Below are 21,009 nucleotides of genomic sequence, written 5' to 3' on the forward strand. Positions count from 1 at the left end.
TACTGCATGAATCCATAAGATCGGTGTCCTATTACTTTTGGCTGCTGCAGCCAAAAGTAATAGAATGCCGAGCCGGGATCAGCGCCATTACGGAGCAGACCCCGGCCCGGGATGGATGCAGGGATCGCCCCCCCGCAATCGCGCCGCAGGGGGGCGATCCCCCCACTAGACCACCAGGTATGCATATCAGCAAGTATTTAGAAGCAGCTGTCAACTTTGACAGCTGCTTCTAAGTACTTAATTAGCGGGCACGGCGATCGGACCGTGCCCGCTAATAGCCGCGAGCCCGGGCTACACGCGGCACCCGGGATCGCGGCAGTTCAGAGGGTGGTCGCCGCGCGACCCCCCTCTGAACTCCCATAGCGGCACGAGGACGTTCAATAACGTCCTGGTGCAGCTATGGGTTAAAGTGTCACTGTCGTGAATTTTTTTTTTGCAGAAATCAATAGTCCAGGCGATTTTAAGAAACTTTGTAATTGGGTTTATTATCCGAAAAATGCATTTTTATCATGAAAAAGCAGTTTGAAGCTCTCCCCCCTGTCTTCATTGTTCTCCTATGGAGAGAGCTAAAGAAAAGACCAAAACAGGACAACAAAGAGTTAATCTACAAATCCCTCACCCGTTATCTGTTCTGACCATCACCAGTGACCTGTCTGAGCTCAGATTACAGCTGTCACCCAGCTCCTGCCTGTAATCCTCTGTTATCTGCTTTCTGCTGCCGGCTAACTCCCTCCTTCCTCCTCCCCCCTCCCCTCTCCCTAGAACAGACAGGGTACGTCTCCTGCAACAAGTCACAATTTTCAGATTTTTCAGAGTGGATGAAAAAGAGGAAGGAGGGGGGGACCTGGGAAAAGGCTTTTTACATGCAGATAATGGCAGATTTGGCTAATAAACCCAATTACAAAGTTTCTTAAAATCGCCTGGACTATTGATTTCTGCAAAAAAAAAAAAATACGACAGTGACTCTTTAAGAGCAAAATATGTCCCTTTAAGAGCAACCTGGGTCCCTTTAAGAGCAAAATGGGTCCCTTTAAGAGCGACCTGGGTCCCTTTAAGAGCGAAATGTGTCCCTTTAAGAGCAAAATGGGTCCCTTTAAGAGCGAAATATGTCCCTTTAAGAGCGAAATATGTCCCTTTAAGAGATAAATCGGTCCCTTTAAGAGCGACCTTGGTCCCTTTAAGAGCAAAATATGTCCCTTTAAGAGCGAAATATGTCCCTTTAAGAGCGACCTTGGTCCCTTTAAGAGCGAAATATGTCCCTTTAAGAGCAAAATCGGTCCCTTTAAGAGTGACCTTGGTCCGTTTAAGAGCGAAATATGTCCCTTTAAGAGCGAAATGTGTCCCTTTAAGAGCAAAATGGGTCCCTTTAAGAGCGAAATATGTCCCTTTAAGAGCGAAATATGTCCCTTTAAGAGATAAATCGGTCCCTTTAAGAGCGACCTTGGTCCCTTTAAGAGCAAAATATGTCCCTTTAAGAGCGAAATATGTCCCTTTAAGAGCAAAATGGGTGCCTTTAAGAGCGACCTGGGCCCCTTTAAGAGCTAAATGGGTCCCCTTTAAGAGCGACCTGGGTCCCTTTTAGAGCGAAATAGGTCCCTTTAAGAGCTAAATGGGTCCCTTTAAGAGCGACCTGGGTCTCTTTAAGAGCGACTTGGGTCCCTTTATGAGTGAAATGATTCCCTTTAAAGAGCGACCTGGGTCCCTTTAAGGGACCCAGGTAGCTCTTAAAGGGATCCAAGTCGCTCTTAAAGGCGTCCATGTAGCTCTTAAAGGGATCCATGTAGCTCTTAAAGGGACGGGACCCAAGTCACTCTTAAAGGGACCCAAGTCGCTCTTAAAGGCATGGGACCCAAGTCACTCTTATAGGGACGGGAGCCATGTCGCTCTTAAAGGAATGGGATCCAAGTTTCTCTTAAAGGGAAGTCACTGGTAAAGGGGCGCTCTTTTCAAGCACTATGTATTTTCCTGCAAATGCAAATCTAGTTATCCACTATAGTCATATTACTACCTTTGGGCTTAAATTGTAGTGACATGAAGCTTTAACAGAACCTGACTCACTACTGACAAGTGTTTTTATAAGTCACATGTGCCCAGCCCTCTGTTCTTTCCCAGCCCTCTGTTCTTTTTCCAGCCCTGGGCAGCAGGAAGCATAAAACATCTCCGATTACAGGTACTGTATATGGGACTCTCAGTATGGATGGATTTAATTGCCCTAAAGCTTAAAGGGGTAGTGCGGCGCTAAGAAATTATTCACAAAATAACACACATTACAAAGTTATACAATGGACCCGGAAGTGTAGTGCATTATACATACCTGATACGTGTCGACCCCCGTCCGCCGCCTTCTGACAGTGAAGTAATCTTCGGGAGGCCAGCCAACCGCTCCTGCCGTCCCTCATGCCGGCCCCCCCTCTGCCGCGTCATAACTGTGTTCAGATGCGATTGGCTGAGCATAACTGTGCTCAGCCAATCGCGGCTGAGCATAGTTATGACGCGGCAGAGTGGGGGCCGCTATGAGGGATGGCAGGAGCGGTTGGCTGGCCTCCCGAAGATTACTTCACTGTCAGAAGACGGCGGACGGGGGTCGACACGTATTAGGTATGTATAATGCACTACACTTCTGGGTCCACGGGCGGGGGTCGGGGAACACAGGGAAGGGGGCCATTCACATACATAACATACATTACATACATACATTAAACTTTGTAATGTGTGTTATTTAGTGAATAATTTCTTAGTGCGGCACTACCTCTTTAAAGAGGATTGTTGTCTGGGCTGAATCTAGTGGTAGCTGAAATGTACCATAGGCCCCGGGCTGTCCACAAAGCCTGCCCTCCCCCATTGTAACTATGGCAACGTTAAATCACAGTACAGGATAAAGAATGTTATATTTAGGCTATGTTCACATGCTGTACATACAATGGCCATTGTTTGGCACGTTCCTATGGATGACATTTCAATATCAGCCATAGGACATTATTTTAGCTCAATATTAACTGCTGTCCCATTTGGGCTTGTCCTGTAATTCCATTGACTTTAACGAAAAGGACAAGTCAAAAGAAAAGTACTCTGTGTAAACAACTAGAAGCAACGGCCGTTGTTTGGAAAACAAAGGTTGAAAAAATCGACATGTCTATTATTTTTGCGGCTCTGTCGAACAATGGCCGTTGTTTGCTACATTGTGTGAACATCGTACACCAATCTTTGATATTGGGAAACCCAAAAAAGTAAATATAATCACTCAACAATTGACAATATAACAAACTTTATTTGAATCCATCACAAAAAGGGCATCACATTTAAAAAGAAGAGGTGGGAGACCATGTTACTGGGACAAGACATTTATAAAGTACCTGTGCATCCCTATATAAACATATGTAAACAACATAATTCATTCAGCATAAAGGGGGAGATTTATCAAACATGGTGTAAAGTGAAACTGGCCCATCTGCCCCTAGCAACCAATCAGATTACACCTTTCATTTTCCAAAGAGTCTGTGAGGAATGAAAAGTGGAATCTGATTGGTTACTAGGGGCAACTGAGCCAGTTTCACTTTACACCATGTTTGATAAATCTCACCTTAAAGCGTATAAACATAAAGTGCTAGTGTCAATGCCAAAACTGCTTTGTTCTATTTCTCATCCTCCTTTTCCAGATAAATGCTGCAGACATTAGATTGACAACTAACACATCACATGACATTGAAAATGTTAAAGGGGTTTTCTCAACTGGCAAAGTTATCCTCTGGTGAATAGAGCAGTGGGTCCAGTCCCCCAGCCGCTTCCTAGAGAGATAAGTGACAGCCGGACAATCATTTGGCCATCAGTTATTAAAGTCGTAGGGGATTCTTAGTCGATCCTGTATCATGGAAGGGTCCAGTATGCAATGCAAAGAATAACTCCAGCTGACCACTGGCTTTGTATCTATAGGAAGTATGTATATACATGTGATTACTAATACAGGAAGTTAATGACAGTGAAGGGAGGAACCATACAGGCCCGCTTCTGCCATGAGGCGGAATGAGCCTTAAGTGGCTGGCTGCGGGGCGGGGGAGATGCCGGCCATCACTCGGGGCGGCCGCCTGAGGTTTGCCTCAGGCGGCAGAAACCCCAGAATCGGCCCTGGAACCATAATATGTATAACAGAGAACTTGACAGCAATTTTCTAAAATTTCATGAAAGTTGTTTTGTGCGTAACAAGAAGTAACTTATAGTCAGAGTGGTGTTTTAGTGTATTCCGTGAAATCCACGGACATACTATACCCGAGAATATGAAACTGCACATCAGCATTTTTTTAGACAATGACCCCAATCCCCACTCCTTCCTACACCCATTCAATCACTTTTCTCTCGGAAGGTATGAAGAAACAAGGTGTTTCCCAAGGAATGTCAGGTAAATTTATTAAACAGCCCATACTCCTAATACTAATAGCGCATTCTTTTTGGCTTGAGCTCTCGGCAGTAAGAATGCCTATCTATGCCAGCATGTGGACTTAGGCACTGCATAGCTTTGCATATAGTGACAACTAAAGGAACCTCAACAAAGGTAGTCCTTTCTGGCTGCAGCTTGCTTTATGATTACATCATATGTTGCTTTCTATGCAGTGAGCATGTTTTTTTTACTTACCCTCTTTGTGCTTATTCCCTCCTGCTTAACCAGGTTTGGGGACTAAAGATCTTACTGCACATTTCAGATGAAAGCCTTTTCAAATACAATCTCTATTAGGCCAACAAAGGCTTTTATATCTGATACACATGAAAACATAGCCGTAGATATACTGCAGTTTACTAAAGGAGAACCTACCCCTAATATATAAGCCCTTTCCACATTGGTTGCATCACCTAACTTTATCTGATTCTTCATTGTTCCGTAATACATGCTAAACAAGTAGTCACTGAGTAGTCACCTGATAGACCTCTGACTTCGGGTCATGAAAACCTGAAGAATGTTAGTTGCTCAATTTCAAAAGAACAATATATGTTATGCTTCTCAATAGCTCGGGCTTCAAATTCCCGACAAAAAAAATTCAAGGGAGTGTCCACATTAACTAATCAGCCTGTCTCTTTATATCAGTTCAGTTCTCAGGAATCAAGGCCAAATAAATGCTAATAGATGTTGAAATGTTTCTGTTGGGGCTTAGGTGTCTTTGATGTTAAGAACAGTGCTGTATATGCCATATATATATATTTATATGGCATATATGTGATTTTGCCATCAAAAGCACTGGAAACCCAATGAATAGGAGACTGGAACTGTTAAGAACAAAGCTTAAATTTGTTTAGGATAATGATAACCCACACTTATCTGAGCAGATAGCTCCATACATTATGTGGTGGCCGTGCTGGGTTACTGCAGCTCAGCTCTCAATCACTTCACTGGGAGCTGATCTATAATTCCCAGCTTGGTCACGATACATGGCATAGGGACATCTGCTCCCTGCTTTTTTTTACTCTGTATGGCAGCAGCACAGACTTGGCAAATAGCTGACCAGCAGATATATAAGGATAGTTAATCAAATAATATTTCAAAGAAAACCCCTTCCATGTGCTTAGTTGCTTTTTGTCTTTAATAGTTAGTAGACATTGGTGCAATTGTATGTCCACATGTAAAGTTCAAATGAAAAGAATAGTGTTCTGTGGTTAGGCTAAACCCCTTCTTAGAGTACACTTTATGCTTTTGTAACAACATGTCTTTTAAAGTCACTTTGATCTACTTGCAAAGAATAATATTATACATAGAAAGTTCCCCCATGCGACACAGACAGTGTATATAAATCATAATACACTTGCTGCATGTAGCCATCTCTTGTATCACATGGTTATAAAAACAAAGTTCTTTAGATGTTTTCGGATTTAAATGGATTCTGGTCCACTACAAAACCTCGGAAATTCCAAAACAATAATATTAATAATAAGGGCCCAGCGAGAGACCATTTAGAAATATGTAGAAGAAGAATAGAGCAGCCAATGCATGTGGACGCTGTACTAGATGTAACCGTGCCTAGATTAAGTCTCTTCATTCCCTACAGCACAGTACAAGCTGAACTCAACTGCACAAGCTTACAATATTTATGACTGCCCTAAAATCTGGCTTTGCTTTGCTTATGTTATGCTTGCTTCTTTCCCATTTTTTCTTTTGTTTTTATTACCTCAATTAATAACTGATGCAGACTGGATGAAGAACTGAAAGAAACTGAAGCAGCAAAGTAAGAAATTGCTGGCCTACAAGTGCCTACAATAGGGTTGTTTCATGGATGTGTTTGTGCTTTCTTATTGGTGCTGGAATGTTCTGAAGGTCTTTTACAAGAAGCAAAAATGGAAAGGTTAATATCTCTAACCTCTAAAAGATTAAAAAACAAACAAACAAACAAAAACATTCTGCAATGTTGAAGATCTATGGCGAAAAGATCAAATCTATCACCACCAGAAATCAGCCATCACTTACACTACCAGTATGATCTTTTAATATGAACAATCCCATTTCTGTGCCTTTACCTTTTAAATGATGTGTTATAGGAGGGCCAGACATGGGTGGGACCCCTAATGACTAAGAAATGATAGGTCTTAAATTACATTCTCATAATTCAGAACATATGTTATATTTTTCTAAAATACTTGGTCCATAACTATTGATGATGTATTCTCTTTACATATAGTAAATGCTGAACTCACACAAATTTATTAACATTATTAAAGGGGTATTCCCATCTCAACTGATTTTGACATCCATTTGGCAAACTTACCTGGCTCTTCTCCCCTTTTTGAAAGCTCATTATGTAGGGTTCCTATATCCAGTCTCACTACTATATATGCTTTTAGAGCAGAGTAATAGTCGGTAAGATAGACAACATTTGAACATGGGATGTACAGGAGCAGCAAGGCAAGTTTGCTATCTCTTTTCTGATTTAAAAATACTTTCCCCCTATTCACAAGATAGGGGACAAGTATGCAATCATGGGGGTTTGACCTCTCTGCCCCCAGCGGATCTCTCTATTGGCGGCCTGACTGGATGATCCACAGCTCCATTTATTCTCTATAGAGTCAGAAAGAGCCAAGTGCTGTACTCGACACACTTCGACGCCTTCATAGAGAACGAATGGAGCTGTGGGTCATGCGCCGCCCTGTGACTCCATTCATGACAAAGTCAGGGTGCAAAAACAGAGTTCCTTGGGGGGCACAGAGGTCATATCCCCTGCAATCTCATACTTGTCCCGTATTCTGTGGATATGGGAAAAGTATTTTGAAATCAGAAAACCCCTTTAATGTGTTTGCAAAAAATTTTTCTTGACCTTGCCCTGCAAGTTAAAAACAAATGTACAGTACCATCAGGTACATTGGCTTTAAGTGTTGCACATGAATAGACTGGCCGGCCTGCCTCCACTGCTTCAGTCAGGGCTGGTGCTCGGTAAAAGACCAGCACCATGTGCAGGAACCATGTTAAAAAAAGGACCGCAGCATTGTCTTCCCTGCTCCGGCGCCGTTCTATTCATGTGCAACACTTAAAAGCAAATTACCTAATGGTACATTCACTCTAACTGTATTAGTTGAGAATGAATGAATGCGCTGCGGAATCTGTTGGCGCTATACAAATAAATATTATTATTATTATTATTAATGAGGACGTGAATACCCCTTTAAGCTAGGATCTTTTAATTAGCAGAACTATTATCTGAAGGCAAATCTCAGCACAGTTGCCTATAAGGAAAAACCTTATGACCTACATTTTTGCTTACAGTAAATGACCTTATGTGTGTAAAGATAATGCTATGCCATGGGCTTCATCATCAAGTAAGTAAAGCATGGACTACCAGTGTGACTATGCAGTACTGAGCCATCCGGTTACATGGTTTTTTTATGTTATCTAATTGTTTATGTGCTGTATTACATTTTCACAGGATTTATTAGCATTTTATGTCATAGTTTTCCATTGTCAAATGTTGTATATTCAGTGTAACCAATGGATAAAAATTATAGTAAAGGGGGAAAAAAAAAAAAAACTTGTGTTACTGAAGGTTAAACTAACATTTGTCTGTCAATAATTTTCTGTATGTTCCTAGAGGCCTCAACTGCAGTGACCAGGATTTATTACAGTAGCCCCTCTACCATGGAGCATAGTAATTCTTTATGATCACTCTTGAGGGAGCTATAGACTTAGTTTACACAAGTGTGCATTCTAGGTGGTGTGCTATGCTGGAGGCCCAAATAAATTAGCCAGCATGCAGCTACATATTGTAAGCCTTATTTAGGAGATTATATATATATATATATATATGTATAGAGATATATATATATGAGAGAGATTTATGTGAATACCCTTTTAAGTATTAGTTCTTTCTCTGTTTATCATCAGTCATAGCTGCTACATGAGTATATTTGTTATACTGTATGAATTATATAAATTTATTTATTTATTTATTTATATCTACCTTTATATCTATTTTTTTCCCCTGAAAAGCGTATGTATTTAGAAAAATATATTACAGAAACAGGTAAAAAAAAATTATTTACAACAGCATGAGAAACTTTTTGGCTTTCATAACAATTCCCAGTGCCAGAAACTAACCTCTTAACCACCACTGGCAATTCATTTGGCATATGTAACTGAAGCTGCTAACACATTGTACAGTAACACTCCCTGTCTAGTGGATGACTAGTGCCTTCTCCACCCTGCTGTTGCTTGTTCCAAGCCATTTAATTGTCAGTGATCCACATAGTCTGTATTCAGACACTACACATGCTCTATACTGTGCGCTCTTTTTCCAGAATTATGTCATACGTGTAAAGGAGGAAACTAGAAATGGTCCCCATTGCCAGTAACAATAGCTTCATTATTCTTTGCAATGGTTTAATTAAAGCAACAGAATAATATATATAGTGCTTTCCTTATGCGGACCACATTTATTATGCTTCCCCTTTGACCATATATTTTACTATTCTTGCTAGAAATAGGTCACTAAGGTAAATAACTGATTGAAAGAACCCTCTCTCTACCCAAGGATGTTTTGGCAAAGTAAAACTTAAGGTTACTGACTACAACTGTATGACTTTATATAAGTGCCAGGAAAAACACTCTCCTTGTGGTGATGTAATAAATATATTTACTGTATACATACAGAACTAAAGGAAATGGTTAAATACAAATACTTTACTCTCAATAGTAAATTTAATACAGTGAAGGAGAAACATACCTCAAGCTTTATAACCAAGACATGTGTAGTCCGCTGTGTGTGTATATATATATATATATATATATATATATATATATATATATATATATTAGATAGATAGATAGATAGATATAGATATAGAGAGAGAGAGGTGGACTTACCATAAGTAAATACTGGGCTATTCTAAAATAAACCCATCATTAGAAAAATACATGTTGCCTAAAATATTCAAGTTTTTACTCTGGTTACTGAAACAAACACAGTTTCTTGATGTTTTCTGTATTTCTTTGCTCACTTGTGTACACTTAGAGGCCTATTACACGGACCTATAATTATAGTTAATATTATTTAATTATTAATTAATATTATAATCGGTTATCGCTCCGTGTAATAGAGAGAATCTTCATCCAATGAAACAAACATTGGCTTGTTTCTTTACTGTAGGCCCAGACCTAAAATCATCTGGCGTCGAGCTTGCATCGCTACGTTTAATAGTGATGAGTGGACGATGGGTGATTAATGTAGTGTAAACTAATAAAGTATTAACTTACCTTACCAGGTTCCCTGGTGCCCTCAGGCCTTCCTTGCTGTTCTAAGGTCTTCCCCGTTGTCCTCTGAGGCCTTCCCAGGTCTCTGCAGCTCTGCCTTCTGCTCCCTTTTGTTCTGGTCTCGGCACTGACAGGCCGCAGACAATCAATGGCCAAGACATGCAGCAGCCAGTGATTGGCTAAGTGGCTGACAGACTGTCAGTGTAGAGACCGCAACAGAAGGCAGAGCTACAGAGACCAGGAAAGGCCTCCGAGGACACCAGGCAACATGATAAGGTAAGTTAATACTTTATTATTTTACACTAAAGCCAAGGGCTGCACGGACATCGCTAACAATGTCTGTGCAGCCCTTGCTGCCTGATAGTTGGCCCATGTAATTTCTAGCAATCTAGCAGATCAGTGCTTTTTTTACAGTTTATGATCGGGCCGTGTAATAGCACCCTTAGATTTAGTTGTCATAGTCAGGCTATAATTACTAGAAGGTCGAGGATTTAAAAGATAAAAAATGTACTCATGTAGGTCTTTTAGACTTGTGGGGAAGTACAAGGCACAAATGAAGTCTAAGATTCATACAGAGGTTAAACACGAAAATTAGAGATGAGCAAAAGAATTTTCCCAGGACTGGACCCAGCTTTTCCGGGCACCAAGGAGGAGTGGCATGGAGTTCAAAGACAGCTGATAACATCATCTGTGGGGATGATTGACAGGCAGAGAGGCCACTAACTGGTCTCTCTGCCTGTCAATCATCCCCACAGAACGCACAGGCAGAGAACCGTGGCTAGTCACAAATAGCTCTCTGCCCAGATGACTAGTTGCTGCCCCTCTCCCGGCCTTGCACCCTGATATAAAGATAACCCAGCAGACACAGCTAGTACAGTAAGGGAGCTGCTATAGAGATCTACTGTGTGCCGCTGGGAGCTATAGCAACAAAATCGTGCTGATTGGTTCCCTTTAAATTATGTATATAGAAAGACTTGTTACATGGACCATACTCTGTGTCTTATTTCCCATCATCATCAGGCTTATTAATTGTCATGGGGGGATTCATCTGCCCTAGGACCAGCGTACATTTTCAAAACTTAACAAACAAACAAAAAGTTTAAAGTGTACCTGTCATCACAAAGATCATTCCCCCCCCCCTCCCCCCCAAAAAAAAAAGACAAACAAAGAAAAAAATCTACAGTCTTGTACAGACATTTTTGGGGGTGTTTCACATGATTGTTCGGTGTCCTGCTCCTTTGTCTCCTAAGGGCAGAGAGCATTCCCAGGTAAACAACAACATTGCCCATACTACTCATGAGGGAACATTCATTCCCACAGTTCACTGAGGCACAGTAGCCCCAAGGGTAGCGTGCGGACAGAGGACAATCAGCTGCAATCTTGTGCCTAGGGTTCTGCACTCGCTTTACATATTCATGACCTCACTGTATGAGCGGGTTTGTGCATGCTCTGCTCTTTCTTACTGTTCTGTGAGTGATAGCAGGGAGGACGCACAGAGCAGAGCTGGTTCTACATCACTGTCTCTAGTGCTTAGTTGCTAGAGATGGAATTGCATTAGTGACGAAGAGTGGATCGCAGGTTAGTGAGAAGGCCGATACCTGGTGGGCGTGTAGAGGGCCAATTTTCTATAAAAAAAAAAAAAAAAAAAAAACTTTTTTTTAGCCAGAGTATACTACAAAAGTTCATAATTTCACATTCCCCATTGATTTACGCAAAGTAGTTTAAAACCTCAGTGAACACTTAAATATATCAGTCTAGAAAAAGTTATAAATCCATTTATAAGGCTTGGAATTCTACTGGACCACAGTGACAGTTACTACATCCCATTGGAGGCAGCTGAAATAGTGAGGAATCCATGTGGTCAGGATGATGGGAACAACTCATCCAGGAAGTCTCAAAAAATCCCAAATTGATTTCTAAATAACTGCAAAGCGAAATATAGCCTGAGTGTAAAGAAGTGTTTAAAACGTTACATAAAAAGCAGCTGGATAATAACGTTTATGAGAAAGAAGTTAGGCGGAAACCATTGCACTCTAAAAGTGTTATAAATGTGGGTCTCTTGTGAAAATAAAATAAAATACCTGGATGATCGCCAAGTTGTCCGTGTACTTCTGCATAGAGGCCATTATATCTGCCTCAAAGCAACTATAGCTGTATAAAAGGTATGTTATCTTTTGAAGAGTGGGGTAATATTTCTTAACAGTAATGCTCAAGACTTATATCCAGTTATTGAAAGCATTTGGTTTCAACTCTTGTTTATATAGCATGGTGTTAAAGGGACTCTGTTACTAGTTTAATGCTGCCTGAACTGCAGGAGACATGAAGCACTGATAGGCCCTCTTACTGCAGTGATCTAGGATTCCCTTAGAATGGCTGTACCATTTTAGAGTAATGATAGTTGTAACTTCAGCCAGGAACGGGGTGGTTCACTGGCCCCAATTGATAATTCTCCCTATCTGCATATAAAGAGAGATCTGTCAATCAAGGCCAGTGGATGGTTCAAATGACTGAAAAGCCACATGCCCAGTCAGAGTTACACATGGTACCGCTATTCTGAGGGGATCGGGGATCACTAGAGATGAGTGAACCAAACTTCCCAAAGTTCAGAAAAATGGTGGTCCATGCTCCCCCAGTGTCCTCCTCCAGGTCTCCCATGTTTCCAGTCCGTTGAGTGGGCCGTCACTCTTGTTTTGAGAATGACAGCCCACTCAGGCAATCCTTGTTGGCGGCGCTGTCCCGTCCCAGTCTGCCAGTGATTTGCTGAGCGGGCTGTCACTCCCAAGACGAGAGTCACAACCCACTCCACCAATCACTGACTGAGATGGTACAGTGCCGCGGCCAGGTGATTGGCTTACCAGACAGGTAAGTATAGATGAGCAAATTTTTTGAACTGTACTAAGACAGTTAAACCCCTGTAATCATTTAGCTGTTTAAGTGTGGTTCGATTAAGGTTCACTTCGGACAAACACAAACTTAATGTTAAAGTTCATCTATACCTGCCAATGTATTGTGTTCCTTCATGACCAGTTACCATATGGCTTTGTTCACACTATGTATTTTTTCCTGACAGGAATGGCTGTTGTTGCCGAAAAAAACAATGGCCATTTTTGTCAGAAAAAAAATGAACATCATTGAAATCAATTGAAACAACGGCCGTTGTTCACACATTGTATTGAAAAATGCCCGTTGTTCAATATGGCCGCACAAATAATTGACTTGTCAATTGTTCGCATCCGTTATCTGGAAACAGCGGCCACAAAATAATTGACAGTTCACACACTGTGTGCCTGTCGTGTCGGCTGTAATGTGCCTGGAAGTTAATGGTTAATTGATTTCTAGGCACACCCATATGGCGTCCAGATTCTGAAATAATGTTCAGTAGAAAAATGCAGTATTTGCCAGATGAACAATGTCAAATAACGGCCGTTGTTTTACATAGTGTGAACATAGCCAAAAGTTGTTGTTTTTTTTTGTTACAAATTGCAGCAATGCATGATGTCAAAACACGGTTTACTATAGCTATGAGGTACAGGGCAAGGTTTGTAGGGAACTAGAGACCTAAGAGTCCTGTACATTGTTGTGTTCTATGAGTAAAATCTAAAATCCCCCAAAAAACTGTTGTGTATTGACAGGTTTCTTTGTCTTATTTTTCATTGACTTAGAAGGTCCCAGTACTTCTAATGTGACTCATATGGGAATGTTTTACTGTTTTACTTTCATGTATAAAGGTTTTAATTCAATTGCCATATCACAAGACTAACTGAACTCGGCTGAAGAGGTCATCATGAGAGTCGCCCATCACGTCTCGCCTGTAAACAACTGCTTTGTGCATCTCTTCAGTGTGCAGCTCCCTTCCTGTATAATGATATAGTTACAGTACAGCTAGGCACTTCCTATCTCTACCACATGCTCATCCTGGCATATTGGATTAGTGTAAATGTCATGGAATATATCTTTCACCACCTTTTCAGAAAGCACAAAAAGAATGGTTTCCTCTCTGTGTTGGCTGCAGCAAGTTATGTGCTTCATAAAATGCATGAGCGCCATGTCCCATAATAACTGTGCAAGTAAATGACATGCCCTGCCACTTGTTCTTTTTTATTGCAACCAGAGCTGGATGCTTACCCATGGAGCCTGAAATGTCTTCTCTGGATCAGGAGTAAGATTCTTCTCGGGTCTAGTCAAACATGTCTTGCAATGCAATAAATATATGCTTCATTCTACTACAGACACCCAAACAATCCCACAATACAAGATACGTCCAGAATACATCACTACAACATGAAAGGAGCATGTAAACAGACTAGAGTTACTTCAGGTTATTGTAAGAGGTTAGGGTACTTATGATCTTATGTAAATGGCGTAAAGGCTGCAACATGAAAGCCTGGCTGGAAGGTTAATGAAGAAGCAGGGGATGGAAATTGTAACTATACCAAGGGTGCTGTCAATATGATTACATTAGTGTTGACAGGTTTTATAGGCGCAGCCTATGTCCCTCCCAGCTTCTTCTCCAGTACTCTTCCAAATCAGAAGAAATAGAGAAATAATGCGATATGTTTGGAATACTTGTGAAAAGTTTAGAGTTGGATGAGGAGCTGCTGACCATAAGGCTTAAGGCCTATAGCTGCCTCTGCTCCCAGTTATTTCTAGGACAGTGTTTACTAATCAGGGTATAAGCTAGGGCACTCAGTTAAAGTGAATGTACCATCAGTACATTAGCTCTAAGATTGTCATATGGATAAAACGGCGCAGGTGCCGTGGTCCTTTTTTTTTAATCGCGGCCCAGTTCCTGGACGGGGTGAAGTACTGGCAGGCCAACCCACCCCCAGTAGGAGGAAACCCCCATCCCACTCCTTCCAGGAAGGAGGGCATCATGATTCAAAATTTATATGGAAACAGCACTGTAGGAAACATGCATAGCCATGTTGAAAGCATGCATTTTGAAATGGTGCCCTATGTTTATGCTTTAGTTAAGATCCTAGAGCACCTGTTTGTGATACTGTCACCTCAGTTTTTCTGTCCAGCCTGACTTTACTCAAAAAACTTTTTTAATAGTAATGAGCAAACATCCTGATGTTCGGTTCGGATCCCGAACACAAACATAAAAAAAATGATTGTAATCGGTTTGTGTTCGCGAACAAATAACGAACGTACAGTAGAAGCATATATTTCAGTCTACGTACATGGGGACAGATTACGGGTGCAAAGCATAAATTACGCATTTGCATACACATTTGATTTGCACTCATTTGCGTACGTTTCGGTCTGGAGTTACGCACATGCGTATAGATCATCAAGCGCTAAGCGTAAATTACGCAGTGGCATACAATATGTTCGAAATTTGTTATGACCATTCCAATCATCTAACAAAGTGTTTGTGATCGGCGGACACAAACAATTAGCGTCATATTCATGCAAACATACAAACATTTACGTTCACTCATCACTACTTTTTAACCCTGAACCCTAGTTTTAAAGATGCTGCTTTGGTGCAGATGCCCAGCAGGGGAATAAAGCATGAGGTGGAATACCCCATCAACAATGCCAACTAAAAATGTACTGATGTAATTTTTATAGGTTCAGTTTAAAGACACACTAAAATGTGACCACTTGAAGGCCCTATTCCACGGAAGGATTATCATTCATAAACTCGCTCCAACGACCGCTCGTTAAAGATTTTTTTAGCGAATGATAACACATAACAAAGGTGGGAACGTAAACGACACATGTAGTGTAACGATTATTTTGCGGTCATTACATGGTCGTTAAAACGTTTGCCGGGGTGATCATGACCATACGACACACCTACTTTTTTTGAACGTTTTTACGAACAACTGAAAGATTTCTAATTTTACAAATTATCTTTCAAAGACCAAAGATTTATTTTCGACATGCTGAAAAACTATTTTGAACGACAATATGACGATTTTGTCTTTGTCGTTCGCTCGTTTACACCAATTCCATGAGGGTGATTATCGTTAACGAGCGGTCGTTGGAGCGAGTTTATGAACGATAATCGTTCCGTGGAATAGGGCTTTAAGTACAGGCAGACAGGTTGATATACAGGCAATTTGTTTTATTATTGTGCTAAAATCCCGATAAATGTGCTACTACCCAGATATCAACAAGGTGACCGTCTGAATTCACATCTCAGTTATTTCATTCATTTTGAACATATTTATTCAAGCAGATGAACAGATCCTAAAAAAAGACTAATACAAAGGGAGCACCCTTCCATTTACATCCATCACCATGGACTTTAATGGGAAATTCTGAATGTACATTTGCTTTTCACTTTTTTTTGTGCATGCCACATTTTTTTTTCACATTATTCAAAAAATGGAAAGAAAACAAAACAGATGCGAACTGAGTGGAACTGATATTGAAACTAATGGGATATATTCATTCCTGTTTTTCTGATGCCAGATTATACCAGACAAATGTAAATCAAGCAAAGAGTTAACAAACCGATATGAACCTTCACTAAGCAGAACATAAAGTAATAGAGTAATATGTATATACCCTTCAAATAAAGAAGCAGCAAAATCTACTTGTCATTATTCAGTATTCTCAAGTGGACAACCCCAAACAACATAGTCCAATAATACAATGAGTTGTTCCAAATGACAAGCTCAGCTCTTCCGCACCTGTATGCATGTTGTTGTCAGTGTATCCACCATTAAATTGCATGCACTGCTATATTGTATTACATGTATATTTTTTACACGTGAGATAATGCTCCTAACATTGGCATTTTCTGTTTCCCCTAAGATTCGAGAAGAAGAGTGAAGACAACGTATAACACTTTGGGACACAAGAGTTGAGAATCATCATGGATAATTCTTGTTTTATTTTGTGGATGTATAGGCCAAGATATCTTATGTACTTTATTTTTTAAGAGTGTAATTTAATAATAGAACACAATAAGGAAATCTCTTTAATTTAAAATGGCATCTCGATCAGAACTTATTGAGTCATTCTGCATAGATGGAAAGGGTTGCATTTCATTAGACTTGCAGTTTAGAAGAAAACAAAAGGGCGATATATTATTCCCTGCAGAGTGGCAGATTGAAAGCCGCCTGTTTGCACTTAAAATGTTGCACAAACTCCCACTTTGTGCAAAATGTTTTGTGCAAAAATTAAGCTTGAAAAAGAATTCACGCAATTTTGCCACTCTGCACGGCCGCATGGAATAATAAATCCCCCCCCCCCCGTGTCTGATTCAATATTTGCTATGGTGAAACACTTACTTTTGGTGGTAAATATCCTGTTTAGCTGTTATGGTCGTGGACTTTTAAAGTAACTTAAGCACCATGTAGTATATTTTTAGTACTACCAATGTGAAAAATAACAGTTAACGGTGAACTCCGGGCACAAATAAAAAAAAATCAGGGAGGGGAGCATAATAATGAAGTAATACTTACCTGTCCCGGTGCCTCTGCAGCACCGTCACTCACTGTCAGCCTCTGGTCTTCTCTATCTTCTGATTCCTGTGTCGTTACAACACAACAAGAACAACTCTTTCAGCCAGTCAATGACCATGGTTAAGCAGGACCATGATGTCAGTGGGTGACTGTAAGCAATGGCGCTGCTTCCACCCCCAGCAACCTCTGGTTCTTTTTCATTGCCTGGAGTTTATTAATCAATGAGAAGATTACAGCATGCACAAATATTTAAGACTCCCCTTAATAATAATAATAACAACTTGTAGCCACCAAAACTAATGTGCATCATCAGGGCCATCTGTATAGTACAGTAGATACTAGATATCATAGTAGTAGATAGCATACAGTGCTATACCCTGGGCAAACAAGACAGTTACTAGCATAATTCCTTGCAGTAGCCTAAATAATATTGCAATACAGTGCTGCCAACACTGTATACTGCAGAAATAATACACTCTACCGTGCCTAAGTAGCAGTGCCACACATTGCCTTAACAAATACTACCATACAGTGCTCACATACTACTTATACACAGTGAGCAATGGACAGATGCATACTAAAGTAATATAATGACAGTGCTATATAATATGTAAATATTACTGCATTGCAATTTATAGCAAGATTCCTGTCTGTTGTAAGCTTCAGATATGAGGCCATCAGTGGTGCCTCTACAGCAGAAGCAGCACATGCATTGTTTGTACACCACTACATGCAGCCCTATGCACCATAGTAACTATTGAATCTTTCTATAATTATATTGAAAGAAACCAGTCAGCAGTGCAAAATACATACATATAGCTCTTTTTTTTGTAACAAGCTAGTAGAACTTTACCTGTAACATGGTACATGTTTGTGCACATACAAAACCATAACACACTCTGCATGCCAATAGTCTCAGATCATGCATATGCATAAGAATAAATGTATACATTGCATTGCTTTCTTCATAGTTGCTCAGTATTTTTTATTCACTGTAATGGGAAACACTGTAAACTCAGTCCTTAAGGGAAATGTTGAAAAAGAAATCTTCTATCTTAATGTTCATTTAGTCAAAGTAATGTAAGGGGATTACCATTTTTAATACATTCTTAAAAAAGAAGCCGGGCTCCACTAAGGCGGTGCATTGTGCAACAGGTCAGGTTTCCTCTAGCATTTGCTTTTGAAAGAGACGCACCTTGTTGTGTTACCTTATCTTGGCATAATACTATAGTAGGCTTTTTTAACAGATGCAAGGGGTGTTCCACATCCAGACCCCGGTGATACCAGTCCTACTTGGTGTTCAGTTCAGAACTGATGTGGGTAACAAATGTCGTGAATGCTTTACAACAGCCACATGGACAGAAGATGATTCTGGACACCATTTATTTTTTTAAATAATTTTCTTCCTCAATTCCACATTACATGTAAAACATCTGTATTGTTCTTAATAAACTAGCAGGTATGACCTAGAACCATCAATGAATGCATAAAAATAATTTAGTACAATTCATGGATAGATATATTTAATTGACAAAACCAATGTCAATTGACGTAGCTTCAGCTCTTCATTACCAATGTGGCAAGTCAAAGAGAAAATCCCTAACAGGTTAAGGCAAGTAATATAAAAACAAGGGGGGGATTTATCAACACCGGTGTCTGTACCCTAACCTAAACTCAAAGTGTACCCATCATCATTAAAAAAAAGTGTTGAGACCTGTACCAATCATGAGAACGAACTGCTAAGCACGGTCTTCTCTCTGCTCGTTTTCATGATCAGTTAAGGACTGAGAAAAACTTTAGACATGTCTGTATGACTTTAATTTCCTGCCCCTATATCCCACACCAGATTTATCGATAGGCACACACCTCCTAAAAAATCTGGTTGCCGTGAAGCCGTCTCTAAAATACTGTGTCCACTCGGAGTTGTCATAGATTTTGATCCTTTTTAACAGCTGATTACAGGTGTAAATCATAGTAAATCGGGCACAGGAGGAGGCCACTCCTTAGCGCATCCCCTGCCCACGCATCAGGTTAGTAGGGCCAGAATTATAAAAAGTCACACATGTATGTACAAACCAGTCTGGTTCCACAAAAATGTGGGACTTATTGCCAATGTACGCCAAGGACAACAATGATAAATCCCTTCAAGTACATTTGTGTCACTGAGTGTCTTTAAGAGTTTGTCTTCTTTGAAATTGTCTTCTCAAAGAAAATTACCACTATGAATAATGTATGCTAGATTTATCATTTGAGAAGAGAAAAGAGAGGGGGCGCTTCCTCGTGTGGTAAAAGGTAACCAGGTGTGTGGTAGCAGGGTTTAGCAGGGATCCACTCACCTGGATAGGTTGTGCAAGTATTAGGCACAACTCTATATAAAGCGTAGAACAGTGTACTCTGCAGCTGTACTGGGGGACGTCCCCACCAGGGGTGGGAGAAACAGATGCAGATGTGTAATCAGCCGATTGTGTAATCATATTATAATTGTGTAATCAGATTTATAATTTGTCACATAAAATCTGGTTTGGATAAGGGGGTGGTCTTCTCAAAGGGGATAGGGTGCATTATAATTAAAGGGAAGGTTTAGCACATAGCATCCTTACTGAGGGAATCAAAGCCTATGGAAGCTTGCAGACTCCAAATATATGTTCCAAAAATATTGGTTGATATGTGTTGTGCAATGATGTCACTGTTAAATAGGTTTTCTGTACCTAGGGGTAAGTCTTAAAAAGGTTGTTGGGAGTGGGATGATTGAATAACTGATTGCCTGGGTCATTATTTACAGGGACAATGGGCTCGGGGAATGGTTAGTTTATAACTGTTAGAAAATGTAAGGAGTTTTACAGACAGAGAGAAACTTATTAACTACATCATGCTGCAGTAGAAATGGGAAAAGAAGCATTTGCACCTTCCTCGATCCCCCAGCTGCCACTCTGACAGCGCTACATCTCCACTGCGGTCCATTCCAGCAGGTTCCTGTGACATTTTGTTCAGGCTGGAAATGACTGCTTAACCCAGTGAGTGGAGAGTTCCCACTTGAATAAAATGTCACAGGAACCAGGAAGATGATGAATAATGTCCCCCCCCCAGCCCAATAAACTTTTTTATTCCCCTCAATTGCACAGGAAGTTTTTGCTTCGCCCTATACCCAAAATTTAATGGCTATATTTTACTTAGTTTTGATTCCAGTAAACATTTTAGATATTGTATTTGGTAAATTTCACTAAAAAATTTAGACTCATTTTCAATATCAATAGCTATATTCATTTTAAGTTCATCACAAAATTTCGACATTGCAAACTTAAGCTGATATGGTTTACAGTATACAGCAATAGTCAAATCCAGTGGATGCAATTTTGATGATACAATATAAGCAGGTCCGCAAGAAGAGGAAAGTAAACTTCCCTAAATGATAAATAAAAAATAACAAATAACAATTAGTAAATAAATATGTAATTTTATTACAGGATAGATTAAAGTCCACAGGCAAATTAAAAGGATCCTGTTCAGACATTGACACATCCTTTTGGATAGCCTACACCTACGAGAAAATATCACTTCAAAAGCAAGCATTATGTAGGACGAAAGGCCCTATTCCATGGAACGATTATCGGCCGATATGGCCGATAATCGTCCCGTGGAATAGAAGGCAACTATCATCCAACATCGTTCATGTGGGCTGATCGTTGCAGTCGTTTGTTTTTCAACATGTTGAAAAACAAACGACTGATACAGCAACGATCTGCTGCCTACGCTCGGTGGAATAGGAGTGTCGGCAGCAGATGCTGCTGTATGCTATGGGCTGCCCGGATGATCTAGCGATCACCTAGGCAGCCCCCCCCCCCCCCCCCGCAGCTTCCCCCGGCCCTCCCC

The 21,009-nt window shown here is 40.4% G+C and overlaps 1 protein-coding gene across 11 annotated transcripts in view; it reads left to right on the plus strand.

Moving 5' to 3' along the window:
* Window positions 1-20,809, plus strand: part of PRUNE2 (prune homolog 2 with BCH domain) — a 95,835-nt gene extending 75,026 nt beyond the window's left edge. For 2 of the 11 annotated variants that reach the window (XM_069961814.1, XM_069961813.1), the window contains exons 9-11: window positions 4,358-4,393; window positions 13,827-13,874; window positions 16,487-20,809. In XM_069961814.1, the coding sequence (XP_069817915.1) occupies window positions 4,358-4,393; window positions 13,827-13,874; window positions 16,487-16,517 (115 nt within the window). In that variant the 3' untranslated portion in view covers window positions 16,518-20,809. Of the gene's footprint in view, window positions 1-4,357; window positions 4,394-6,170; window positions 6,207-8,455; window positions 8,490-13,826; window positions 13,875-16,486 lie in introns of all 11 variants that reach the window. The other 9 variants (XR_011362129.1, XR_011362130.1, XM_069961817.1 and 6 more) reach the window with 9 other exon arrangements.
* Window positions 20,810-21,009: the final 200 nt, after the last annotated feature.

Source organism: Dendropsophus ebraccatus, chromosome 3, assembly GCF_027789765.1.
Source record: "Dendropsophus ebraccatus isolate aDenEbr1 chromosome 3, aDenEbr1.pat, whole genome shotgun sequence".
NCBI lineage: Eukaryota > Metazoa > Chordata > Amphibia > Anura > Hylidae > Dendropsophus > Dendropsophus ebraccatus.